This window comes from Macrotis lagotis, chromosome X (assembly GCF_037893015.1).
Source record: "Macrotis lagotis isolate mMagLag1 chromosome X, bilby.v1.9.chrom.fasta, whole genome shotgun sequence".
In the NCBI taxonomy this organism is placed as follows: domain Eukaryota; kingdom Metazoa; phylum Chordata; class Mammalia; order Peramelemorphia; family Peramelidae; genus Macrotis; species Macrotis lagotis.
In genome coordinates this window covers 48,562,014-48,584,666 of record NC_133666.1, presented here as the reverse complement: position 1 = coordinate 48,584,666, position 22,653 = coordinate 48,562,014, and the positions used below count along the sequence as shown (strand labels likewise).

The following is a 22,653-nucleotide window of genomic DNA, read 5'->3' as shown; positions in this document are numbered from 1 at the left end:
AGATTTTTAGTTTTCATGTACCTCTAAATTAGAGGAATATTTCTTTTCATACTTAGGTACTTCAAGGGTCTGGATTTCATTGTAAGAGTTACTTCTTCCACAAATGTGACTATTACACCTTTGAGGGCTTGTGAAACTTACCATCTCATAGCCACCCATCTCTGATGAGCCTAGCTCCTCCTCATTTATGATACACTTATCATTTAGACAGAGTCATCTCAGGAAACAAATTTATCTAGAATTTGATTGTAATGCAGTTTGGGAAACTTTGAAACCAGTCACATTATTATTGCAGATTAATGTTAGTAATATTGGTACATGTAGACAAATTAACTTCGTATACATGAGCACATGTATATAGAAATACTCGTATACACGTATGTGTCCTATTTAAATAGTCATCTCCAGTGTTCAAGTTTTTACCTATCATGTGTTATATTTTAAAATTACTGCCTTTGTAGCCAGAGAACCAGTTTGAATTCTTTGTCATTTATTGCCTTGTGACCTTGAACATGTTACTTACATTCTCTTGGTCTGTTTCTTCGTTACTATAGTGAGAGGACATGAGTCTTAGATTCCTTTTTTAGTATTAACTTCTTTGGGTCATAGGAAATGTTCTGGGAAGTCATCACTTTTGGTTTCTAACTTTCCATCAATAGGTGGCAACATAACTCATTTGAAAGTTGACTTTTTAATATAACACCAGTTTCCAACAAAATTAATGGATTTGTATTTAACAGTAGATTTTAAGTTGTTTATTTCATTATTACATATAAACTTGATTATTTCTTACACTCTCAGAACAACGAAGGCTTGATTTTTAAAATGATAAAACAGCACTTTCTTATTATATTCATATTAATTTTACAACTACATTAGAAAACTGAATAGTGATTTGATTGCTTTATTTACTAAAGAAAATGGAAAGAGGGACATTGGATGTCATTGGAAGTTGAATTTTTTTCTAGTTCAGGTGCTTTTTTTTTTATTATGGATGATTAGAGGATTTTTTTTCCAGGCCACAGAGTAACTAGAAAACTACCGTTAGTAAAATTATAGAGATTGTCATACTTGATAATTTAAAAACAACTTCAAGCAAGCCCCCAAAACACAATGATACTTTAAAAAAATAGATGCAATTAATTGAAGAAGCTGAATAAGTTTTTAAAAAAATTTTCAATCTGTTTTGTAGGGTTTTTAAAACATAGTTAAATAAGCTACTGTAATGGTGATAACTTGCTGTCAGCCAGAAAGCATTTATTAATATCCTCCTTGTGCCAATTTAATGGTACAATTTTCTTTACAAAATCCATAAGGAAAACAAATATTTTGACTGGTCTGTTTCTATCCCCTGAGAATCATTGGTAGTAGAAAGAAGGTTATTGGGGCACCTAGGTGGCACAGTGGATAGAGCAGTTGTCCTGAAGTCAGTAGAACCTGTGTTCAATTCCAATCTCACAAATTTACTAGCTATGTCACCCTGGACAGGCCATATGTTTTTCATTTCTAAAGAATAATTTATCTTTACAAATTGAATGTAATTTTAAAAATCTTAGCTTGCTTTTTCAGTCTGTTTTTCTTTTATATTTCTCAGCCCTTTTGCATATCTTTAATGATAACTACTTTTTTATTACCTTGAACTTCGGGGCCAGTTAGGTTGAGAAGCAAATAGAATGCCGGCCCTGGAGTCAGTTTGACCTGAGTTCAAATTTGGCCTTAGACACTTAAAATAATCACCTAGTTCTATGATCTTGGGCAAGTCACTTAACCCCATTGTCTTTCAAAACATGCATATATACACAAGTATATCAGTATAATTCCACTGAAAGTACATCTCTGTTCTTCCACCCCATAAGTCATCATAGAAATTGAATGTGATAGCAATATTGTTGCCTTATAAAATAAATATTAAGTTTTATTCTTTATATCAACACTGTAAAATCTTTATGATTTACATTTTTGAGGTATCCTAGTGTTTGGATCTTGTTTATTATCTACATGGTGGTCATCGATACATTTTGTCTTAGGTCCAGACTTTGTTGTATGTGATGAAGGCCACATATTGAAAAATGAAGCCTCTGCTGTTTCAAAAGCCATGAATTCTATACGTTCCAGAAGGAGGATTATTTTAACAGGAACACCCTTACAGAATAACCTAATAGAGTGTAAGTAAATCTTTCTTCTGTACCTAGATGTCTTAGAACATAAGCATGATCTTGACCCATTTTCATTTTTATTGTCTTTGAATCTCCTTGTTGGCTACGATTCTGCTTTCTTTTCTTTCTCTTCACCTTTGAAGCTGGAGTTGGTGAGGTCACATTTGGGAGAGAGGTGCTGATTTAATTAGGTCAGAGTCTTTAATGAGAGAGATTGTTTTCCCATTTTTTGCCTGCTAGTCATAATGGCAGTGAAGCAGGATCAAGAAATCACCCTAATGGGGCAGCTAGATGGCGTAGTGGATAAAGCACTGGCCTTGGAGTCAAGAGTACCTGGGTTCAAATTCAGTCTCAGATACTTAATAATTACCTAGCTGTGTGGCCTTGGGCAAGCCATTTAACCCCATTTGCCTTGCAAAAAAATAAAACCTAAAAAAAAATCACCCTAAGGCTTAAACTCTAGAAGAATAGTCCTGGGCTACTGGGTCATGGCCCTCTCTTGACACAGCATTATTTCACTCTTCTTTCCCTTGGGAATAGCTTTTTGGTAATTTCATTTCTCTCTTATTTATATCATCTTTACTTCATATTGTGTTCTGATATTGGTTATTGTTTGTTTTTAACTTATTTTTATCCCTTTATCCATTTTGATTTCCTGTTTATAGTCAACTAACATAAATGTATATAGTAGCATATTATCAGATTTCATTTATTTGATTAATGGTCTATGCTTTCAGTGCACATTGCCTCATTGCTGAAGAAAATCTTCATTGAAATTATAGATAACTTTGTGTGAAATTATCACACCCCATATCTGAGTTGGAATACCTTATTATAAACTTTGTTATTGCTGCAACATGTGACTAATATTTATAGTAGTTATTTTTATCACAATATCCCTCAGGCTGCCTATGCCATATCATATTTGTAGTAAATGTTTGTCCTTATTTTAGTTTTCTTTTCTGGCAGAATAACCCTAAAGTCATCTTTTCATGGCATCAACATTTGAAATAAGTATTTGATTAGATAATTGTTCCTGAGAACTTTTAAACAGACATTGTTAATAAATAAAGCTTCTATTTTTTCTCTTAGATCACTGCATGGTTAACTTTATCAAGGAGAATTTGCTTGGGTCCATTAAAGAATTCAGGAATCGATTTATCAATCCAATCCAGAATGGTCAGTGTGCAGACTCAACCATGGTTGATGTCAGAGTGATGAAAAAGCGGGCCCACATTCTCTATGAAATGTTAGCTGGCTGTGTGCAGGTACAAATTTGTTTCACAAAAGTAAAAAAAAAAAAAAAAAAAAAGAATTGTTATTTTGCAATATCTTGACAAATCAAAAATGTAAATGAAGTCCTTGAAATATGACTTCATTAGTGCCTTTCTCCCTTTCTTGTGCTATTTATCTTACATTTACATTTATTTTACTCCATTTTTTCAAACTTTTATGGTATTTGAATTCTAAATTTTTAAAGTTTTTTTTCTGGTTCAGGGACTGTTGGTTGAGAAGGTCAGAGTTACCCAGTATTTACCTAGGGGTTCGCTGGTGTGGGGAATTTTTAGCGTGGAAACATTTACATCTCTAAGATTAGCAAGCAGCTCTTCTTTGAGGTAGAGTCTTAAAAGTTTGTTGTCTGGGCAGCACTGAGTAATTAAATGAATTCCTCGGGATCACACAACCTGTATATTTCAAGAGGTAGGGCTTCTATTCTGACCTTCCCGACTCCAAGGCTAGCAGTCTCTGCACAATAACAAATTGCCTCTCTTTTGGCCTTAATGAGTTAAATTATTCATTAGTACTAATTTTCTTAAATCTGTATTTATAACAGAAGATCTGACATTCCACACTTAAATGTTTCATTTGAACATATTTATGACATTTAAAAATAGGATTAGAATCATCTTTCTTAAGGAATCAAAAATTAGATAAGTTATTGTATGCAATATTTAATTAGTTAGCAATCATTTGTTGATCTCTTGCTTTGCACTAAGTACTAGAGATGTAGATCTGGGATGGGGATCCACTCAGGGTTTCTGACCAAAGCAAAAATAAATGCTTCCCCTCCCACTCCCCAGCTAATTAAATGAGGTCAATCTTTGCTTTATTGCTTACCTAGCTTAATCAGTGACTGGGCATTGCCACAGTCAAACTGGGACCTGGTAAGACTCATCTTAAAAAGTCAATGTCTCCCACTGCATTCAGGACCATCTCCAGTCTTCCTGATGTATTTCTTGCCACTGGACCCATATGGTTCTGGAGGACAAAGTAAGGCTGGTGATTTTTCACAACCCTCTCTCACTTGACTCCAATTTCCTTGCATGTTGTGGTCCTCTTCCAGAATGAAGGACAAACAGATACAAAGAAACAACAGATATAAAGAAAGGAAAAAAATAGTCCTTGCTCTCAAGGATTTTGTATTTTAATGGAGTAGACAAGATTTACATATAAATTATATACAAGTAGATAACAGGTAATGTAGGAGGGTAAAATACTAGCAACTGGGAGGAATAGACCTCTGGAATCTGAGCTAAATGAAGAGTTGGAACTAAATAAAGCAGTATATTAATTTTCCTGGCTGGATGAGGCACTCTAGCATAGTAAATAGATCGCCAGCCTCAGCATCCTGAAGGCCTGACCCTAGGCCTGCATCTAACACATTCTGGTATCCTTACTCTAGGTAGGTCACTTACTCTCTAAGTATTCCCAGCATCTAAGTTACTGTAAGGAACTGCATTGGTGGAAGGAATTTTCTCACCAGAAAGTCCTAAGTTAGAATTTAGTTTGTGAATGTTGATTAAATAAACCTCTTATATATTGTTAGGTTTCAGTGGAACAAACGATTGAAAGAATAGTCAGATTTAGAGAATAGAGTATTGTATGAGAGACGTTATAGCTTTTTTATACTTGGGAAATTGCTTTGTGTACTGTTGTTAATCCTCTAATTCTACAAAATCTCACTAGTTTAGAATTATTGGAAAGACTCTTGAGTTAGATTTTGTTTAAGATGTTCCTAATTAAAAAAAGAAACAAACATACACACCCAAAAATCCTTTATTATTTTTGAGGTCCAAACCTAATTAAGAGGTTTCCAGAGTTTCCAAGGAGGAATTAGCTTTAATCATGTAATAGAGCCTTCTAGATTCTTTCTGTTCCAGCAACAGTTTCTCATCTTAAACAAACAAAAAAAAAAGATTCATACACAGTACAGGAGCAACTTCTTTACTGGAATTAATTCCATGATATAGATTTTTGTCTGCCCATTATGTTAATATTGACCATTGACCATAACTGATGTACTATTTCCTAGAACAAAGAATTTTATGTAATCAGGACATATTTGTTTATTAACAGCTTTTATGTTGCTTTATGCCTACTATAAAAGTCTGTTATATAGGCTAAATATGTCTCATTGAATCTTACCTGTTTCTTTACATTTTTTTATCCTTAGACTTAATACAATTTTAATCAGTTAGATTTGAATTAATTGTGTTTACACTTAAATGTAAAGAATTCCCCAAATAATAAGTCTTGTGTACTAGGCTCTGTGCTGTGTTTCTGTGAAGGAGAGACAAAGGCAAAAAGCAAGCAATTCCTGCCCATAGGAATTTATATTGTACTTGGAAGATAACAAATTGTTTAATTGGGCTGCTTTATTCATGTGGGGAAGAAGATTGTGAACAGTTCTAATTCTATCAGCTCCCTTAATTATGAGTAAGGGTTAAAATTGTTGGTAGACCTTTGTACAATCTAGTTCTTTCTTTCCTATGTCTTTCCAGAGAGCACTTGAATGAGCCTTCTATAATATAGGCATTTCATTTGATAGCAGAATAGGACCTGAGGGTCATGGTAGACAAGATGCCAAAGATCTTCAGGATACTGGGGTAGTGTGTGTGGGGGGGGGGATAGGAAGAGGATGTGGGGCAGGGGTACCTAACTCAAAGAGTTTTCCTGTTTTCTTGGCAGATTTATCTGTAGATTTCTTGCTGTGAGTTCAGATCACTACTACTTTTTTTCATTGATTCATTTCTTTATTGATTTTCTTAAACCAGAGAAAAGATTACACAGCCCTAACAAAGTTCCTGCCACCAAAGCATGAATATGTTTTAGCTGTAAGAATGACACCTATTCAGTGCAAACTTTATCAGTACTACCTAGATCACTTAACAGGTAAGTGAAAATTAACAAAAAGTCCAATGTTTTTATGGAATAATGTTTCTGAAATTTCAAAATGCCAATTATAAATTTTCTACATTTTTGTATATGTACTTTATATGTGAGTGTATATGCAAATACTTATACAGGGACAGAGATGAATATGATAAAGTACAAGTCTTTTTCTTTGTAGTGATTTTTTCCCTGTTATTTCCTCTTTTATTAATATTATTTTTTAGAAACCTAATATAATAGAGCAAAGTAAAGTAGCAGGTAATTTGCTAACAAATTGGCACTTGGTTCCCTAGTAATGTGGGTCTTGAAAGGTGCACCTTTCTGGTCCCAGGAATGGTCACCCCTCTACTTTAGGCCCTTTTTCTGGGTTCATTCAACTTAAGGCAGGGTGACATAATAGATTGAAAGCTAGCCTTGAAGATAGTAAGACTCAAGTTCAAAACGTGTCACTGGCGCAAGGCTATATTACCCTGGGCAAGTCATAGAACTTTCGGGTGCTACAAGATTGTAAGTTGTAGAGCTGTATTATAGGTGTTTCATCACTAGAAGTTTTGTATTGATAAAATCACAGGTATATTTCTACTGCCCCCTCCACCCCCTTCCCCCCAAAATAAAGGTTAAAATTGAGTACTTGGTGAGAACCATGGAAATTCAGAGTCATAAAGCATCTTTGGACCATCTAGTTCCACCCAGTAATGAAAGAAAATTTGTTCTACAATATCAGAAGTACTCATCTAGTCTTTATTTGAAAATCTCTATTGAATTGACCCTCCTGAACCAACCTACTCCATTGATGGAGAATTTTCAGTATTAGGAGGCTTTCTTTAGATCAAACTTTAATTGTAACTCCCTCTTTCTCCTGTTTTGTCCTGCGGGGCTAAATAGACGAGAAGAGAGCTATATTATTAATACCAACTGTTAGTATTTGTTTTTCCCAGCTAGAAATTTTCATTGCCTTCAGCTAATACTTGACTATTTTCTCACATTGTTGTAGAATAGTAAGTTTTCAATCTATTATAACTCTGTAAATATATTAATTTTTTGATGAAATTCTCTTTATCCATAATTTCCCTCTCTTTTGATTGTCTAGTTGATTTTTTTTGAAGCCAAATGTAACATTTTATACTTATCCTTAATATATTTCAATTTAATTGATTTGTTTCAGCATTTTAGCCAATTAAGACCTTTGTATACCTGTCAGTCATTGATTAAAAATATTAAGTGACTTGTTGCCAAGCACCTATGTTGCCAAGTCCCTGTGACACTCCCTTGGAAACCTCATTGCAATTTGATAATGATTCATTAAGAATTATTTTGAGGAACTTGACATTTAAGGACTTGTGAATTCATCTAATTACATTATTGTCTAACATAACATTGTCTTTTACACAATAATAGTATGCCTTTTCTAAAATAATAGGAAATGCTCTGCTGAAAAGTCTTGGTAAACATACGGCATTCCTACGTTTTAGCTTAGTAAGCCCGTACACAAAGAAAATAAGATTAATTTGCATTTCATTTTAAGAAGCTCTCATCACAATAGCTATCTACATTTTCTTCAGCCTCCTAGACTTAGACTCCTTATTTGTAATACTCTAAAATCTTAATCTTTTTTCTGACTCTCTTATTTTGGAGAAAATAGAAATGGGACAGGAGAAAAAAGAAATATACAAAAATGCAAGATATGGCATAACTACAACCATATATTTCTAATAATTTTCATAATAGAATGGAATAAAACCAATAAATTTGGTGATGTATGTATTTTTTTTTAAAAAAAGCCCATTTTGGAGAAAATAATCTGCCTTTTTGCTCCATTAGGGGATCATGTTTATTTGTTTTTTTCTTTCTATAGAATACCCCACCAATACAGTGGATTTTTGTTATTTGTAAGATTAAGCAGCATTTGTTAGGTTTCAGAACTTAGGTCATTTAAAAACATGGATTTAAGTACCTGTTATATATCAGGCCCTGTGCTTTAGATTCTTTCTCTCTCCTCTTCTGATTTTCATAAGGCATTTTACCTGACTTTCTCCTTTGTTTCTTCTATCTTTTTCTACCTTGTATTATATTCACTGCATAAATAAAGAGAGAAAGAAAGATCGTATCAATGACTACCCTCAGTGGTCTCCAGTATACCATAAACTTCTGGAGGGCCAACATTTTTCACAGAAGTTCCAAGCTGGAAGGGAATTCAACCCAACCTATACTCAAGAAGGAAGTTAGCCTAAAATATATTCAGGAAGTGATCCTCTTACCTCTCCTTGAGAAACTTCATTAGCCCTCAGGGCTTCTCATTCCATTTTTGAACAGATCTAATTGCAAAGAAGGTTTTTCTGATAGCTGTCCTATATTTGTAGCTTTGTACATCCCATCCATCTGATTCGGAAAGGGATGCAACAAGGCTGTGTATTGTCACTTTTTTTTATTCAACTTATATAGAGTACATTATGCAAAATGCTAGATTGAATGACTGAAAAGCCAGAATTAAGGTTGCTATGAGAAATATCAATGATTTCAGATATGCAAATGATACCACCATGTTGGTAGAAAGTGAAGAATTAAGAAGCCTCTTGATGAGGGTGAAAGAGGAGAGTATCAGAGCTGGCTTGAAGCTTATCAAAAAAAAATAAGATCTTGGCAACTGGTCCCATCATTTCCTAGTAATAGAGGGAGAAGAAATGAAAGCAGCACACTAAAAAGTAGAGATATCACTTGGCCAATAAAAGACCTTGTAGTCAAGGCTATGATTTTTCCAGTAACAAGGTATCGCTGTGAAAGTTGGATTATAAGGAAAGCTTAACATTGCAGAATCTGTACTTTTGAAGCCCTTTGAGAGTCCCTTAGACAGCAAGGTGACTAAATAAGTAAATACTTAAAGATATTAATTCAGACTATTCACTGCAAGGTCAGATACTTGAAACTGAAGCTTAAATACATTGACCACATGATTAGATGGTGTCAACAAAGCAACAGACATGAACTTGAACAAATTTCAGTAGACAGCAGAGGATAGAAGAGCCTAGAGCACTATAGTGCATGGAGGGTCACTGGGAGTCAGACATGACTGAACAACAATAAATACAGAACATACTAACCTACTGATGCCTTTTTTTTTAAGGCATTCAGGGTTAAATGACTTGCCCAGAGTCACAAAGATAATAAATGTCTAAGGCTGAATTTTAATTCACATCCTCCTTATTTCAGATCACCTACCTGTACCACCTAGTTACCCTGAGTATCATCTTAATAGATGCCATTCAATCACTTACAAAGTTCTTTTTTGATGCTCTTTTTGTTCCACAGACTGTTAATAATACCTTCTAGCTTCTTATTATCTGTAAAGTTAAAATGCATGTTATCTCTTAATCATTGATAAAAATATTAAACTGCACAGAGTTAAGTATGGTTTGTTCCACTGGTGACTTCACTATGTTGACAAGTCATTAAGGACTTGTCTTTGATTCCAAACTTTCAGACAATTCTAATTCTTTCTAATTCTGTTGTCATCATGTGCACATCTTCATCTTTTTTTTGCTGGATTAAAAGGATAAGCTTAGCTAATAGCTTTTCCCTGTTCAACTAGTTTAGTAATCCTTTCCAAAGAGGCAGTAAATAAGTTTGACTTGACCTAGTTTTTGGAATCCATGTTGACTTTGTGTGATCCCTTCTTCCTTTTCTAAATGTTCACTTAACCTCCTGTTTAGTGAGCCATTCTAGAATTTATCCAAGAATTTTAAGTCAAGCTTATTGGCTTTTCCTTTGTTAATTTCACTACTTTTGTTGAAAATGGGTACCTTTTCCAGTCCTTCAGCTTCTCATTCTGTATGATCTTTCAGATACTGCTGACAGTAACTCAACAGTCCCATCTTCCTGAAATATAATTCATAGCAACTTGGTGCTCTCTTAGCTATTTTCTGTACTAGGGAAAACAGATGCAATCTAACCATTGAAAAAGTCTACCATATTTCTTGTCAGTTCTTATCCCATCTTCCCTAAGCAGTGGTTCTAGCCTTTCTTTGATCTTTTCCTCAGTATAGCTAACAGTACCCTACCCTTTTTCTTGTCTTTAGTTCGCTTTTCTTTAAGCTCATAATGAGCTTTAGCACTCTGAATACTATATTTATAGGAACTTGCAATTCTCTTGTATTCATCTTCTTTTACTTACCTTTGCTTTCATCTTTTGTGCATATCTTTTAAAAATTCTATGTTGGTTGATTAATTTCCTCTGCATACATGTTTGTTTCAACTTTGGCTTTGTACTCTCAGTCTACCCAAGAGTGCTTTTGCACAAAGTAGAGACATAGTGCTTATTAATTTGAATCTTGTGCTATTTTAAGGTAATATAAATGATACTATAAGATTGAAATTACAAATAAGGAAACATTTTAAATCATTAATCATTTTTTGCTTTACAATTTCTTTCACTGTATAATTAGTGTGACCTTTTTAAAGGAATATGATGTCACAGTGCCAGTTTTATCAAATATAAACATCTAAATAACAGCCATGTGAAAATAAGATGAAAGGCTTTGGGGTATCCAAAATTCTTTTTTATTTCTTTTTTGTATCCTAGATAAGTTGCCAGCTGTAGTGTTATTCAAATATTATGAACACTGTTTGCTATAATAGCCAACACCAAAATGTTCATCACTCAAATATGATTGCTTAGACCCACTGACTTAAGAGTAGACAAGTAATTAAGATTTTAGATTAAATCCAGGCTTCATTCCTTTGTGGGTACAGTTGAAAGGAATAAAACTTCTAATGCTCTAATTACCAACGTGTCTAAGCTCTGAAAGAAGGACTTATTACAACCCCATCTGGTGCCACAAATCTTTCTGTTTTCAGGTGTATGTTTTAATGAATGCTACCTTTTATTTTCCTCACAATAGAATAACTTCAATCAGATAGACCCTTTGAAGAAGTTACCCCAGAAATTGTTGATTATTATATAGGCTCCTCCATCTTGATTCTTATTGTAAGACTTCCAGATGCTTCTCCTAACTTGTTCAACTATGTCAGCTCTCTGATTAGGATTATACATAAAGTCAAAAGAAAAAATACTTAACTTTAAACACAGTCTGGTTCAGTATACAGCTGAACGGAAATGGCTCCTACCCCAGTAGTGCAGAACTCCAGTAGAAGTAAGGCCAGTCAACCATACATAAGCATCCCCCTGGGTGTATATTGACCCTAACAAACTAAATGGTAACATTACCTATGCTCTATCTTATTTTAACTTCTTTTGTTTAATGTTTCCCAATTGCATTTTAATCTGATTTGGGTGACACTAGAGAGTGATGGGGGCCATTGTAGTCCATAGGCAGTATGTTTGACTTCTGTTCTACCACATGCATAACTCCGATCTGAAGCTCTCTAAGGATTAATGCCCTACCTCCTATACAGTCCATTTCTCTTTTAAATAGCTTGAACTTGTAGATTTTTTTCTCCCCATTCTGTCATGTCTTAAATACACTGCTTTTATTTCTGTCCTCTAGAGTCAAGCAGAATAAATTTAATGCGTCTTATACATGACAGTCCTCCAGATCTTTCCACCCTCCACTGCCCAAGTCTTCATTTGTCCATGTTTAACTTCTATACTTCTTTCGTTGATTTCTATGTCCTATGATTTCCAATCCCTGCACTATCCTAGTTTCCTTTCTGAATACAGTTTACTTTTTTTAAATGTTTTTTTTTTCAAATTGTTTCGTAGAATTGACCACAATACTGTTATCTGGCCATGATAGAGAATAGCAGAACTGTCATTGTGGATTCTAACAATGTAGCTTAAATCTTGCTACATTTGGGGACTGTTGTAACACCTTGTCAGCTCATGCTGTGGTCTGATGGACAATATTACTGATTTTTTTTTTCTTGTTTGAGAATCACCTATTCATACCTTCATGGCATCAATGACAGAAATAGGGAAGAAGCAAATGGTATTCAACAATAGATCGTATCTTTGCAATTACATAATCAACTGAAAATGTAGGCAATAAATGATTCTATTTTCTTACTGTTTTTCACCTTCATTGATTTGATTATGTCTGCTTGTTTTAGATTTCATTTCATATTGATAATCAGAGAATTATTGATTAAAGATAATTTTATGTTTGTATCTATTGACTCACCCAAAAATATCTAAAAGCTTGTATGGAGGTGAGCTGTTATTATTTATGACTAGTGACTCATATGCTTTTTTGTAATCAGTAGATGGATAAATTCTAATTTTATTTTCTTTGAAAAACTTCCCGTTTCATGTTCATATTTTTGCCAAGGATTTTCTTGATGTGTATAAAGATTTTAAAAGAGATGAGAAAGTAAGGTAGATAGATCAGTGTTTAATAATATTTCCTCATTCATCTGTTTTTTTTTTCTTTGTAATGTTACTCACCATATTTTCCATTCTTTTGGAATCTTTCCCATTTAGAGAGATCCTGAAAGTCAGGCACTATGTCTTGAAAATGATTTTGCCTCCAGCATAGACTTTGTATATATTTAGTCAGGTCCAACCATTCATCCGAACTCCCATTTTTTTGAGTGCAATTTGTACTTTGTGAGATGAGGACAGATATTAAGAGTTAAGATGATCTAATAGGAGATTAGAAATACTGGAAGTTCTGTCTGTCCACTTGTATGATCCTTATGGCAACAGAATTTATGAAGTAAAAGAAGTTTCTTTTCATATAAGAATGGTTCTCTGAAATTTCTTACTTTGAAAAGGAACAATCTCTTTTTGACATTTAACTTTTTGAAAAATAAGCATTATAGTTTCACTTGGAAATGATTACAAGTGGTTTACATTGAATAATAGGTATCATTATTAATTGAAAAACTCAAAATTGAATGATTTTTGTAATGCTTCATTTAAATGCTTTCATTGTCAGGTGTAGGTACTACCAATGAAGGTGGAAGAGGGAAGGCAGGAGCAAAACTTTTCCAGGATTTCCAGATGTTAAGCAGAATCTGGACACACCCCTGGTGTTTGCAATTGGATTACATAAGTAAAGAAAATAAGGTAAATCTAATAAACTGAAATTTTATCTTTACCTCTGCTGAAAACTTAAAATAAACTGCCAAATGCTAAATAGACTTCTGATATATTAGGATTCCTATTGTTGAATAGGTTAGTCATTTTACCTGCTTTTCTTTCTTAATTTCTTATGTACCTATTTAGCTATGCTTTCCAATGATGAAAGTTTAACATGGTGGTCTATTACACCGAACCTCATATTCTTTTTTAAAATATGTTTTTATTTCACTAAGTATTTCCCAGTGATACATTTTTTAAATTGTTTTAACATTTTTGAAAATTTTGAGTTTCAAATTTTTTTTCCTACAATCCCTCCCTCTTCTTTTGAGAAGACAAGCAGTATGATTTTGATTGTATATGTAAAGTTGAGCTTCTTATTCTTTTTTTAAATTTTAAAAAAAATTTTACTTTTTTTATTTAAGGCAATGGGGTTAAGTGACTTGCCCAAGGTCACACAGCTAAAGCCTTTTATTCTTTAAATAAAACATCACCTGTATTTCGAAATTTTCAGTCTAGCTTGTGCTTCTTATTATCTAAAAGTATTCATTCTTTTTCCTAGGGATATTTTGATGAAGACAGTATGGATGAATTTATAGCTTCTGATTCTGATGAAACTTCAATGAGTTTAAGCTCCGATGAATATACTAAGTAAATTGAACACTTTTTGCCATGAACCTATTATAAAATTTTCCATATGTTTATTTCCTTACATTATGTTTTTATGTATTGATAAAAAAGTAATTTATTTTTCAAAACTTAACTTGGCCATTGTGAAAAGGAAATTTTTTGCCATTTTGTCTTATTACAAATGTTTACTACATTTTGTCTAACCACTTGAATTCGCTGTTATCTAGAAAAAAGAAGTCAAAGGGGAAGAAAGGGAAAAAGGACAGTAGTTCAAGTGGCAGTGGCAGTGATAATGATGTTGAAGTGATTAAAGTATGGAATTCAAGATCACGAGGAGGTGGGGAAGGAATTGTGGAAGAAGTGTCCAACATCCCCACAGTTTCTTTAAAAACAGAAGAAAGTAAGTTTGAATACAAGTCATTTCACGTAGAATGTTTACTCAGAAAAACTTAGTACCTTGGTAATGAGTGGTTGAGTATATCCTGTCTCAGTTTTACCTTAAGTTCAAAGTCTTGACCTTACTGTTTGGTTAAACTACATGACCTATATTTTGAGTTCATCGTGCTAAAATTGATCCAGAGTTGATATTCCTTCTACCTTTTTTTTTCAATTTGTCTACAAACCACCCTATATTATTGAGTTCCTTGAGACCCCATCCCAAGCCTAAGGCTCCCCATATTCCCTCTAAATCCCTGAGGGGTGTTGGTTCACATTTCTGTTTGTCCTAGGTGTCATAGAGCTCAAGGCAGATAATACTTTGAACCATAGGCTGTGTGCCACCAAGCATTATTTCCATCTTACTCTGGGTGGGGTAGGAAAGACCCAAACCCTGGTCTCTACATCTCTACACTGAGCCCTGCATATCCAGTATCTGATATGGATACTAAGACTACTGTTTACTTAAGAATAAAACGGGCAGGGGGTGGCTAAGTGGCTCAGTGGATACAGCACCAGCCCTGGAGTCAGGAGGACCCGAGTTCAAATCCGGCCTCAGACCCTTAATAATTACCTAGCTGTGTGGCCTTGGGCAAGTCACTTAACCCCATTGCCTTACAAAAAAAAAAAGAAAATAAAAGGGGCATGGAAATGGTATGGAAAGGGGTGTGTCAGATAAAAACTGAGGAATCTGGTTCTATTTAGTTATATATATGGTTTTTTACCTCCAGCATTTCAACTCCAGTAGCCAAAGCTAGCAAGACCCTGGCTCATTCTTTCTCAGGTTATTGAAAATTCAAGTTATAGCTTCTTCCCTGACCTCCCTGGTGGGAAAGAGAGAAGAAGAATAGGAGATGGACCTAAAGTAGCCATTCTCAAATTTGGTTTTTTCTTTCAATGGTATTACTATAAGAATCAGGAGTTCCCTTGTTGACTCTTCTCTTGCTGATACTGTTAGAGAAAATTCCGTTACAGTTCATTCCCTAACTAGAATTGGACGTATGAAATTTATCATATCTACTTTAGTACAAGTTTGCATGTTGTCTCTTTATAAGTAACTGATATCCAGTATCTCTGAGGCAGAAGGCCACCCTGGTAATCCATCCCCTCTAATAGTTGCCATTTAACCTCCAATTAAAGACCTAAGTAAGAAAGGGGGGCCATATTTAAATAAAAGTGATTGAAATGTTACATAAAGACAAGGACAATCACAGATACCTGTAGCACTCCATTAGACTTTGTTTTTCAAGTTGACACTGAAATGGCAAGGTGGGGCTGGCAGTGGATAGAGAACTAGACTTGGAGTCAGGAAGACCTGAGTTCAAATTTGGCCTCAGATATGAACTAGCTGTGGGACCCTGGCAAGTCATTTCACCTCTGCTTGCCTTAATCCACCAAAGAAGGAGTGACCAACCACTCTAGTATGTTTGCCAAGAAAACCTCATACAAGGCTCAAAGAGTCCACCATGACTGAATAGCAGCCCAGGCTCTTTGTGAGGATCAAATGAGGTGATATCTCTTTGAAAGAGCACTTAGCACCCACTGTGTACCAGGCATTATGCTGTCAAATGTTTATTCTTGCCTGTCTCCTTAGGAAGTTGCCTGAGTCAGGTGATTTGCCAGAGCTCAGGTCTCATAGCCAGTGCATATTAAATGTGAGTTTTGAACCAGATCATTTTCATTCCAATCCCAGTGCTACATAGTCTTCTCTACAACCTCTTACCAAGCTCATGTCAAACTGTTAATGGCTTTTCTGTGGTCAGATCATTCACCGTGTTCTGAATCCACCCAGATCACACCTTACCTTTAAGGAGAGGGAATAGATTTTATTAAATCATGGAATCCTGAATTTTGATCTGTATGTGACCTTAATTGATCATCTAGTCCAACCTTCCTCTTTTCACAGATGAGGAACAGAAGCCTTAAGGCAGTAAAGTGACTTGCTCAGGGTGACATAGGCAGTTAGTATCAAAGGCAGGATTCAGACACAAATCTTTTCACCCCAAATCCATCATGCTTTCTGCTGTAATCTAAATAAACCAAGAATGCAAAGGAGGTTAGTCTGGCACAATCTACTCTTGAGGAAGACTTGTTGGCTCTTTGTGGGGATTGTGTGCTTCCTTTTCTCATTAATATCTTCTAGAACTTAATCTAATTTATTCCTTAAAATTGAATAAAGCAAATTGTAAATGTTTTCTTGAATTTCCTGTCTCATTTTTAATATTAGGCAACAGGCTGTCAACTTCTTGCTTTATTGAACTGTGTGAACTTTAGCTTTAATCTGTACTTTCCTTTTCCTATTGTGGTTTCTCTGTTGCATTGTTAAATTTGTTTTAAGGGGAAATGTGGCTAACATAAGGTATCAATTTTCAAACATCTCGGAATATCCTCAGATCTCCCTGTTAATGGGTGAGTTCTTTGGTCTGCCTTATCTGAAGGAATTGGCATTAAAAAGAAGAAATAAATGTGTTGCACTGAAAAAGCTGAATGAAGTCTTTCTTTCTCCAGATAAAACTTCGTCTTCCAATCCAAGCAGCCCAGCTCCAGACTGGTACAAAGACTTTGTGACTGATGCTGATGCTGAGGTTCTGGAGCATTCAGGCAAAATGGTGCTTCTCTTTGAGATTCTGCGCATGGCTGAGGAGCTTGGAGACAAAGTGTAAGTTCTCTCCTAAAGTGATTTTTTTTGTGAATAGACATTTGCATACACTTTCCACCTGATGTGACAGTTTATTTAACTGGTTTTTTACTTCTCACCTTTTGGAAGGTGACACACAGACAAATTGGCTTTAAGACAGTGATGAAATCTTTCTTGATGTGAGGCAGGGATGACTAATTGGATTGTCTGGAGCTGTTCACTTTTCCTTTCTGTGGCAGCTAAACCTCTATTTTGTCCCTGCAGTAGCTCAGAAACGGTTAATCCGGGCTTCTCCTATTACATATCTTAACCTCTGGTCTGTGCTTGTATCTTTAAAAAGCCCCATGGATTTCTTCAGAAGGCACTTTAAAGCCTCTCACCATCTTGAGCATGGCGGAGAATCAAAAATACATGACATTCTTTCTTTCTTTCCTCCTTTTCCTGTGCTTATTATTTCAGGGTTTGTCAACCTTTTATTCATTTTTTACTTGGGTGTCATACACCCCATTCAAATTGTTAGGCTCATAATTGAAAGAAACTTGAGGGGTTGTCTGATTTAGATTTCCACATAATACAGCAATCTTTTTCCAACATCTGTGAAAGTCCTTTTGCTTGCCTTCTTCCATTGATGAAAATTTCACTACTTCATGAGGCTTCTCATTTCATTGGTGGGAAGCCAATGATAGGAAATTCCTTATTAACCCCCTAAACCTGCCTACTGTAACTTCCCACTGAGAGGTGGTAGTTTTGCCCTCTGGAGCAATGCTATTTGTTTACTCTTTCACTTGCCAGTCTTTCAACTATTTTATAGGCTCATTAGTATTTTCAAACTGGAAGGAACCTCAGATATCATGTGTTCAGAACCCCTAATCTTTCCCCTTATTCTTCTCTTCTCCTGCAGTAAATGTCTCAAGAGTCCCTTCATCTGTTTCTTATATAATCTGGATTCCAGATCTCTTGTCTTCTCTGGTTTGTTAGTGATCTTCAAAATGTTCTTCCCAGGTCAAACAGTATTCTGGTTATTTTCTAACCAATGCTATTGTTTTTCAGAATTCAGCAGGAGAGTAATACATGCATACATACATACATACATACACCCCCTCACCCCCCCCCCCCCCAGCCACTTTTTCTCATCCTAAAGTTGTGGTCAGCTAAGACATCAAGGACTTTTCTCCAAGAATTATTGTCAAATTGGAATTCATGCTTCTTCCTTATCTCCAGTTTGTTCTGACTTAATTGTAGGGCTTCACTTTTTCCTTGATTGAATTCATTTCGTTGGTTTTGACCCAGCATTCTATAAGGTGTTAAGATCATTTTGAATTTTGATTCTTTTATCTAGCTCTAATTGGTGCAAATTAGATAGGCATGCCTTCTCTGTCTTCCTATAGTCATTATTAGGGAAAAAAAACCCTTAATAGAACAGGATTAACAACGGTATTGTCCTTTCCCACCTGTGAATGGAGAAAGCTGACAGAATAGCATTTCATCAGCAGCCATTTCCTGCTCTACTTAAAGCATACTTGGCCAGCCCTTTAATTGAGCCTAGCCCACTTCTTTCACAGCCATGCTTATTTGACCTTGTTTGCTCCCCTGAGCTAACTTGGCTCTCCACCTGATTAGGATCAGGTCTTTTCCAAGATGTCAACTTAAACTCCAGATCGTCTTTGGTCAAGCAACTAGCATTTTTGTAAAATTGCCTGGCTCCTTGAAGGTAGGGAACATCCACTTTGCATGTTTCTCCATAGCCCCTAGCATGTAGCTCAGGGTACCTAAGGAAGACTCTATCATAACTTGTTGTTGAACTGCACTGAATTAAGGCTGTGGTTCTGAATGAAATGTTTAAGAGATCAAGGGTTTGAGCATAGCTCTAGTAGGTGCCTCAAAATTTATTGGCAAATTTGAAAAAACTGTTTCTGCAACTGTATGCCATTACCCTTTGTATGGTACAGCTCCCCTAGCCTGGTGACTCTTAAAGCCACAAACCAAACATGCACATTATGTCTAGTTGACTTACTCCTTTACTTAATTGGGACATTAAACGAGTAGAATATACCCTTCCTGGGAAATTTGGATTCCAGACAAAGCTCAAGCACCTCCCCCTTGTTTCTCCAAACATTCTGAGTGGGATAGAGAGTCTAGAGCTTTGCAGGCATGTTTGGAATTGAATGACATGGTTATTTTCTTCTGTGTTTTGTCATTTGCGATATTAGTAATTTTAGTAGGAAGCATTTATATCTCTTTATATTTTTTAGTCTCGTTTTTAGCCAATCTCTCATATCATTGGACTTGATTGAAGATTTTCTTGAATTGGCTAGTAGGGAGAAATCAGATGATAAAGATAAGCCTCTTATTTATAAAGGTGAGTTAGTTTTTCTATATTTTAAATTCGGAGTGGGATCATTGGATGCCTGTTGTTTTGTTTTTGATGGAGTTCAGACGTTCATACCCAATGATTATTTTAGTTATCTCATTCCCCAATAATAACTTCTTTGTCAGAGTATCCTCTTGGCTTAAATGATAATTTGAACATATAACTCAAAAGAGTACCTCAGAATGTTACAGATATTTAATTTTCTTATTTGAAGATTTAAAACTTTGGCTGGATATAAATACTTGAGCACTAGGAATATGTACTGTAATTGCCACAGAGGGAGAGAGACTTCCTCTCAGTGGGCCCTTGGATCTTAAATCCTTTTATTATATGGATAACTGATCACACTTGTTTCCTAGGACCAGCCAATAGCAATTGGTTTTTTTGGTCAAAGAAATTCTATTAGAGAGTCAGCTGTTCTGTGACCTTGTCTGTCTTTGGGTATTTATGTGGTACCATTTACACTAGTGGTATCAAAACTCAAATAGAAAAGGGGATCACTAATCCATATATAAAGATGCCTGCCAGCACATATTAACTTAGAAAATCACATTGTAGCATTATCTGTATTCAATTGTATTTTTACTGATTTTGTTAAATGTTTCCCGACTATGTTTTAATCTGGTTCTGGCAGCACTGAGGAGTATTGTCTGCTGTTTGTTTGACGTCTAATTTACACTGTTTGAATTCATTATGGCCTATTTAAAAATTACTCGGTGATTACATTGGCCAGCCTTTGCATTATATAGAAAGTATTTATAAGGAATGGCTTTTTTAGTTGTACCTTTTATAGTTCGTATCATGATATCCTTGTTAACACAGATAAAAAGCCTGCTTCATAAACAGATGAAATAAATAAGACTACATGGAGGTTGGGGAAGAGCAGCGATTTATTCATTCATTTGCTATACACTAGACCAGCTATCAGCAACCTTGCAGCTCTTGAGGCTGTGCTATCCTGGCAGATTATGGAAGCAAGCATTAGACAAAGGCAGGAACAAAATGGAGAAAGGATCAAGGCAAATAGAATAGAGGAGCGCTGTGTATTTTCATCAACAGTAGCTTCACGTGCCTTATTTTCCCTACTCCTGGACTAGCCATGCTCTTTTCATAGGATAATTAAGAGACAAATTAGCTTTTATTTTCTATCATGGGACTTTAATGTAGTCATTCAGATTTTTTTCTACTGGATTAGCCCTTATTTTTCCCTGCTTGTGTATCATTTTAAAAAATATTCTGTATTTTATGCAACGACAAAACGCAATAAACATGCATTTAAAGCTATTGACACATTCAAATGAATTTCTATGCTCAATATAATATGTATGTAACAGATTATTTCTTATCATCAGCCCAGCCACACCTTAAAGTCTCAACAATTTTTGATAATTTATGTTTCAGTTTTAAAAATAATGTTTAGCAATTGATTTTTAATTATGTTTTGGTTTCTTTAGTTTGACAAATTAAAAGGGTCCTCTTTGTTTAGGTATTAGTGTTTGCCTTAAAATGAAAATTTTGGGGGTTAAGGGATAGGTTTACCAACCCTAATGAAATGTGCTGAACTTGGCTTTGCCCCTTATTTATATTCTGCTAGTCTTGATTCATTTCTGTATTGGTGTATACATTTCTTTATATAGTTAAAATCATTGTGTTCATGAAGCCTCTTTTCTGCTTTCTTCACTTAACATATTATGTAAGTTTTCCTAAATTTCTTTATATTCCTCATTTATCATTTATACTGGCACCACAGTATTCCATTTTGCTTATAATCATTTTATTCAGCCATTCTCCCAACTGTGGACATTAATGCCATTTCATCCTTTTTGATTATGAATACCATATATATATATATATATATATATATATATATATATATATATGCAGATATATCACATACATATATATGTTTATACAGTTATGTGTGATTTTTGGACAGAATACATTTTGTTGGATAGCCCATTTAGGGTATCTTCACAGTCATAGGATAACTCAGCTCCACAGGTATGACTTTTTATGATCCTACTACAACATTTAATCTGTCAATTTCCAATAATGTTATATAGTCTCCTTACAGTAGAGTCTGAACAATTGAGTTGAGCTTTTTAAAGCCCTTTCAATGTACATAAAAAGTACATTATACAAAGCAATATCTTAATCAGTGCTTTTGCATGATTGTTATATTTAAATGTATAGGTAGAAAACTTTATCACATGCCATTGAAGGAAATGATGCCTCTCTACCTTTTAATCACTTTCCTCATTTAAATTAATATAATTAAAGAGGTTACCTCTTCACTTGAATTTCTCATATATTTTTGTGCAGTGGACCATTTTAAGATTTGTGGAAGCAAAATTTTATGTAGCAACTACAATACAATTTTTTTTCCCACACCTTGCAAATGACTAAACTTTTTTATGTGCCTCGTATTGAGTGAGAGAACAAGTCTCTTCTTCCTAGGTGGACATCATCTCTTAGCTTTATTTGTGTGTGCTTAAAATATTTTGGATATTGTGAAACTGTAGTTATAGGGTCCTGGAAAACCTTTCCCCTGGAGATACAAGAATGATGGATAAGTCATTAATGAGGATATGAAATAATGGGATAGTTCTAGGATTTCAGTCAGGGAAAGGTTTGGTTGTACAATGGGCAGACATTGGAGTGTGTATGTGTGGAAGCCAATGACGAATGCCTTTTGGATAGAGAGTAGAGTTTGTGAAAGAGGAGTGGACTGGTGCTGGGTTTGCTTTTAAATCTCACATAGTGCGTTACATACAATAGGCACTTGATCAATATTAAATGATATGGCCGTGATATAGATTATGAGGGAAATGACACCTGTCATAGAACCCTTTGACCCAGCTCTCCACTTAGAATGGTGGTGAAGAAGCTCAGCTTTACTAAAAGCTGCAATCAACCTCTCTATAGTCAATGTACACAGACAAACCAAACTAGGGGGAAAAAAGGGTCTTGGAGTGAGAGGCTGCTTTTGGAGTTTAGTACCAAATATATTGCCAGGAGTTCATAAAGTCCACAACAGAAATCTTTGGATAGTCAGATAAGGATATATTGTACTGTACCTTTTTCATCTCATCAAGAACCATAATATGCCTCTTGAAGACTAGTGGAAAGAGCCAAAGATCTCACCTGATGACTAGACTAGGCAACAGGTACTCGGAAAGACCAAGAATCCCATGAAAATTTCAGCGTTGACACAAAT

At 35.0% G+C, this 22,653-nt stretch overlaps 1 protein-coding gene across 12 annotated transcripts in view; it reads left to right on the top strand.

Moving 5' to 3' along the window:
* The window catches only part of ATRX (ATRX chromatin remodeler), a 173,032-nt gene that overhangs the window by 109,110 nt on the left and 41,269 nt on the right, over positions 1 to 22,653 (top strand). For 11 of the 12 annotated variants that reach the window (XM_074208650.1, XM_074208644.1, XM_074208648.1 and 8 more), the window contains 8 exons: positions 2,028 to 2,165; positions 3,249 to 3,424; positions 6,212 to 6,329; positions 13,220 to 13,350; positions 13,925 to 14,013; positions 14,220 to 14,392; positions 16,936 to 17,086; positions 19,318 to 19,424. In XM_074208650.1, the coding sequence (XP_074064751.1) occupies positions 2,028 to 2,165; positions 3,249 to 3,424; positions 6,212 to 6,329; positions 13,220 to 13,350; positions 13,925 to 14,013; positions 14,220 to 14,392; positions 16,936 to 17,086; positions 19,318 to 19,424 (1,083 nt within the window). The remainder of the gene's footprint in view (positions 1 to 2,027; positions 2,166 to 3,248; positions 3,425 to 6,211; positions 6,330 to 13,219; positions 13,351 to 13,924; positions 14,014 to 14,219; positions 14,393 to 16,935; positions 17,087 to 19,317; positions 19,425 to 22,653) is intronic. The other variant, XR_012472834.1, reaches the window with a different exon arrangement.